Source organism: Octopus bimaculoides, chromosome 19 (genome assembly GCF_001194135.2).
Source record: "Octopus bimaculoides isolate UCB-OBI-ISO-001 chromosome 19, ASM119413v2, whole genome shotgun sequence".
Taxonomy (NCBI): domain Eukaryota; kingdom Metazoa; phylum Mollusca; class Cephalopoda; order Octopoda; family Octopodidae; genus Octopus; species Octopus bimaculoides.
The window spans coordinates 28,255,519-28,261,525 of NC_068999.1; the positions used below are offsets into that span (position 1 = coordinate 28,255,519).

Below are 6,007 nucleotides of genomic sequence, written 5' to 3' on the forward strand. Positions count from 1 at the left end.
ATATATATATATTTGTGTGTCTGTGTTTGTCCCCCCAACATCGCTTGACAACCGATGCTGGTGTGTTTACGTCCCCGTAACTTAGCGGTTCAGCAAAAGAGACCGATAGAATAAGTACTAGGCTTACAAAGAATAAGTCCTGGGGTCGATTTGCTCGACTAAAGGCAGTGCTCCAGCATGGCCACAGTCACATGACTGAAACAAGTAAAAGAGTAAAAGAGATCCTTGTGCAATGAGGTACATTTTAGCTTTCTCCCATAATAGCAGATATTTGCTGGCAAATTCACTACTCTTCCATACATCATGTTTAGCATTTTTGAATAAACTTTAGGCTCACTCATCACACTGCAAATCAATAAGTTCCTCTTATAAATCAATTTCAGCATCAGCAGCCTTTACCTCAAATGGAATTTGCATCCAGACTGGGATGTTCAGTTCTAGTAAGTCTTTAAAACAAACTTACATGTGCTGGTGAATTTTTTTAAATGATCGGCATATTCGATACAATCATCATCTTTTAAATCACTGCTAACTGAAGCAAGGGCTGGAAACTGTCCAAACTCATGGCAGGGGATGATAGTATTGTACAATTTAAGTTTTCCCAGGAAGGCAACAATAGCTTTCTTGCTATTTAAATTACAATGGTATCCTTGCAACAGTTTATTAAGAGAATTAAATTTTTCAAATACATCCAAGAGGTGAAATATGTCTGTTTTCGTTGCAACCAACTGTTCTCCAATCTCTGTTTCGCTTAGAAATGCTACAAGACTGTCCCAAAGAGCAACAAAATGATGAAGTCAATAGCCTTTAGACAATCATCGCACCTCTGTATGCAGTACAAGACAGTCAAATCTTTCTTCATTTTCATCACAAAATTTTCAGAAGAGATGATCTTTAAGAGCATTAGCCTTAATAAAATTCACAGCCTTTATTACAAAAGTTAAGGCTTCATGAAGACATCCACTTAATCTCTTCGCCACCAGATGTTGGCGGTGTATGACGCAATGTATGTTACATACTTTTGGCAATATATTTTTCAAATGAGCAGTAAACCTTCTGTACCTACTGACCATGGAAAAGGCTCCATCTATATGACAAGTAATTAAATTGTCGAGTGGAATATTTTTTCTGTAAAAAATGACTGTACTTCTTTGAATATCATTTCACCTTTGGTATCTGTTATAAGGGTTCTTGCAAAAAGCAGTTCCTCGCCGAGTTGATTATCACCCATAAATCTGACATATGCTAATAGAAGTGCTTCATTTCCCATCAAAGTTGATTTGTCAAGTTGCATTGCAAACCGTTTCACGCGTAATTGCAATAAGTTGGTTTTCTATATCTTCAGCCATTTCATCAATACGCCACAATACTGTGTTATTGCTCAAAGAAGTTTATCGCTAATTTCACGTGTATTTTTGTTTAACATTGTTGAAATCAGAACTGATATCCAAGACAATATGACAGATTCACCAATGTTATGTGGCATTCCAGCCTTTGCAATTATTTTACTAATTTCATATGATGCTAATAAACTGCTATATTTATTGCTTGTTTGTTTACTAAATATATCATCCAACTTGTTTCTCCTGCTCTAAAACAACAAGAATCCCTTGAATTGCATTGATCTCAAAAAATTTGGAAAGCCCCAGAAAGGCTTGATCTATAAATTTTTTTTGAAGTTGGGGTGTATGTTACATAAATTGTGCTATGATTTCAGTGATTTCCCAGGGCATGCGCATTTGATGATCAGAGAGAGAGAGAGAGAGAGAGAGAGAGTGGCCATTTTGTGGCATTTTGAATAACATACGTTTAGTTGAGAATATTGTGGATAGTGCTATATAACACTTTACCATTTTGGACTATGATTGGGAATTAGTTTCTTTGAGCCAGGAATTACTGGTCGTTTATAACAAGTGGTTTAGCAATTGAGCCCTTCCATGGCATCCAGTTTTATGGAGTTCAAAACAAATATTTTTTGTTGACATGGGGATAGCAAGGTAATGGTTCAGGTATGCTGTCACTTTTGTTGCTGTTGTTCTATAGTTTTTTGCTATAATATATTTCACTATTCTGCAGTCTTTCTCTCTGAACTTTACCTTCCATCCAGAATTATGCTTTCCAGAGCTTGTTTCACCTTGCTTTTGGAATGCCAATATAATTTCAGAGACTATACCTCTTGAAGCATTAAACAATTCAATAGTTTTGGTGATGGAAGCTCCAACTGTATGTGCACCACCAATTTGTCCTTTTTGAAAGTTAGATAGCTTATACACTTACATAAATATCTATGTAAATATCTACAAAAAACAAAAAAGAAATACAGAGGACCATATCATGGAGCACAAGGCATACATAATGCATATGAACACACACACACACACACACACACACACACTTATGAATTTGTTGTATTGTCAGAAAACAGTATTTAAATAAAAGGTGGTGTTTCCAATATTTCATTCAAATCTTGTGTGTGTGTGTTATATGTACATGTGCATATTATATGTGTGTACAGCTATAAGAAATTACAAAAGAAAATGCTGAAGATGAAGGGGTTATTTTGCATATGTGTGTGAATAAAAGGCTGAATTTAAAAGTTGCATCTCATTTTCTTTAGATTGTTGAAATTTTGTTAGCGGGTAAATTTAGATTAAAAATGTAATATTAAATAACTAAATACTGCTCAAATATTTTATTTTTCTCTGCTTATTTTTAGTTTCAGTTGGATCTAAGAAGAAAAAGCTTGCAAAAGTGCAATTTGAATACATTCCTGAAGCAGAAGATGAACTGGAGCTTCATATTGGAGATGTTCTAGAAGTGTACCGTGAGGTTAGTTCTATAAACTTTTCTTGTTACATATTTCCCTATAATCCTTTCAGATCTCACTCTGATATTATAAGAACCTATTTATCCAGTATTTCTTTAATCCTATTCTAATTTTAAAATTTCTTTTTGACACAAGCACACTGCTATTGCACAGCATCTTTTGAGTATTCTAAATTTTATTTTTGTTTGAAAATAATCTTCATTCAAATACCATTTATTTCTTTTTTTTTTTAATATGTCAGTCATTTGTTTCTCAATGCTTTTTTTAAAATAGAAGTTGCATGTTTATTCAGTTACTCTGACTTAAAAATTGGTTCATTTTTGACTAAAACATCATTCAATTTCTAATACTTTTGCTGTCATTACACCTGCAACAAGCTGAGGCTTGTGAATCTATCTCAGTTGATGCATCCTTAGATTTTTTAAATATGTAAGTGAAATAAATATATTTCATTACTCAAGTCTTTCACATGCCACTATTGCTTTTGCGTCTACATTATTTACACTGGTTAGGTTTATTTGCTCTGATCCATCACTACACCCCACATTCCTGTTTTAGTGGGTCTAGTCATTAAATGGTTGTTTGGTAGTGCACAATATTAGGTAGGATGTGTGTGAAGGTGAGAATAGCCACACTAATATTTTCAAAAGTTTCTATATTTTTTTTAATTTGCATTAGCATATGTACAACAATTATTTGAATGAAACAACTTGTAAGAGTTAAGTTTTCATCGCATAAAATATTTCAATTATTTATTCAAAAATTGTTATGGTTATTAAAGGCAAAGTTCTACATGACACCTGAGGTTGTTCTGTTCAAAAGTTCAATATCCCAGGTACAGGAGTGGCTTTGTGGTAAGTAGATTGCTTAACAACCACATGGTTTCGGGTTCAGTCCCACTGCGTGGCACCTTGGACAAGTGTCAAGGCTGACTAAAGCCTTATGAGTGGATTTGGTAGACGGAAACTGAAAGAAGCCCATAGTATATATGTATATGTGTTTGTGTGTCTGTGTTTGTCCTCTCACCATCGCTTAACAACTGATGTTGATGTGTTTACATCCCCGTAACTTAGCAGTTCAGCACAAAAGACCAACAGAATAAGTACTAGGCTTACAAAAGAATAAGTCATGGGGTCGATTCATTCGACTAAAAGTATGGCTGCAGTCAAATGACTGAAACAAATAGAATAAAAAAAGACTTAAAGAATCCCAGGTTTATATAACTTTCAGTCAAGCTTCAGCAGAACTAATTGGTGGGAATATTCACAAAACTCACTTTCAAGGCTATTGCTTATTTGGTTACACACCAGTCAGCTGAATTGATTGACTCATATTCATGTAGGTGTTAATGCCTTTCTGGTGACACAGTAAATTTGTCATAGCAGACCTTAGCCTTTTATGGCAATATATTAAGGCCATGCTTATAAACTGGGGATTTGAGCAAGCTGATTTGAAACTCAGCTGAACCCTTACTATGAATTTGTTATAAAACAAACAGAACACGGTAATTTATAAACATGTAGCAAAAAGAATTTGCATTTCGAACACAGACAAATATAACATTATGTTGGCATAAAGCCACCTCATCCCTCCACATTTAACCATATGGGCTTTTCTCTTTCTTTCCTGATCATATCTATCTTACAACTTACTTGACAACCTTGTTCTCTTGCAGTTGCCCTACCAGAAATATAGCATCAGTGGTGCTTCTGCCAGGCACAAAACCAAACTACATCTCATCTAGGCTAACTCCCTCCCTAATTAGTTAGGCTATGACCCTCTCTGTAACTTTCATCACCTGATCCAGCAATTTGATACCCCTGTAGTTATTTCTATCTAAAGCATCACCTTTCCCCTTGTGCAGTTGACTATGGTGCTGCTACACTAATCATTGGGTATGACTCCTTCATGAACTACCTGATTTACGATGCAGGTGACAAGACCATAACTCACACCACCCGATATTTTAAGCATCTCAGCGGTGATTCTTGGTGGTCCAGGTGCTTTCCCTGTCTTGATATCATAAATTGCTGTATCTACCAGAGTACTGTCAATTCGGGTAGCTGATCCCTCAATTGTGTCAACCTTTAGTGGACTCTCCTCCCATTTATTCAGCAGTCTTTCATAATGGCATCTCCAAGCCGCTTTCTTTGCAGAATCATTAAATGCAAGTGAGCCATCATCCTTGCAGACACATTTCTCTCCTATGACATCACAGTTTTTTTCTCACACACTCTTGCAATCTGAAATACTTCAGTTGTTTGGTCCTCATGTCACTGAACATTGGCAAACTTTTTCTTTTCTGCTCCTTCCTTACCTATATATACCTGTCTCCTATCTTCCCTTTTGAATATCTGATTCAGTCCCCTGCTACCCCCACTCTTCCAGGCCTGTTTCTTTGCTCTAATGGCCTTGTCTACAGTATTGTTCCACCACCATGTTACCCTAGATCTGGAAGGGACTTTGCACTAGCCACAAATTTGGTCTGTTGCGCTCAGCAAGCTGTCTCACAGGAATTCGCAGCTGCCTTCTATGTCACAAGACTCTAGTTCCTCCTTCCTCTCATCAAATTTCTCGGTCAGGAAATCCCTAAATCTCTGACCATGTGAAGGGTTCTTCAGCTTTCAAGTCCTTTTCCAGATTGGTCTGCTTTTTGGCATGCTTCTGGCCTCGAGTCTAAAATCACTAACAACTAGTCTATGTTAAGGGGTACATTCTTTAAGAGCAACCATGCATCCCGCTGTCTGATAAGAATGAAGTCAATCTGGCTAGCAGTCACCTGATTGATAGGTTATCAGATGGATGGCTGGCTTCCTGAAGCTCTAAAATGTGGGAATGAAGGCCCCTATTGGGGGTAGGTGTGTTAATGTCAATCAGAGAAGTTGAATTGTTGGGAATGTTTTTAACTTGGGTCTTATATTATGCCTGTATATATGTGAGGGTATAGTTTCACTTTGATAGTTTCAGTATGAAATTGAAAGCATTTAAGTGAAAGTATCTGACATTACAGTAGCGACATGTTATTGTTTCACTTTTGACACGTAATACTGAAATAGTGGAGGAGATATGATATTGCTGTGGTCTCGAACTATGCAAGAAGTTAAAAATTCTTTTGGCCTAAGACACTACATGGACCCTAAGTAAGGCATGTGTAAATTTGGAATGAAATTGGTTGTGTAG

At 36.3% G+C, this 6,007-nt stretch overlaps 1 protein-coding gene across 2 annotated transcripts in view; it reads left to right on the forward strand.

The window, feature by feature from the left end:
• LOC106872965 (CD2-associated protein) overlaps nt 1–6,007 on the forward strand; it is a 163,180-nt gene that overhangs the window by 52,702 nt on the left and 104,471 nt on the right. For both annotated transcript variants that reach the window (XM_052974639.1, XM_052974638.1), the window contains exon 3: nt 2,717–2,829. In XM_052974639.1, the coding sequence (XP_052830599.1) occupies nt 2,717–2,829 (113 nt within the window). The remainder of the gene's footprint in view (nt 1–2,716; nt 2,830–6,007) is intronic.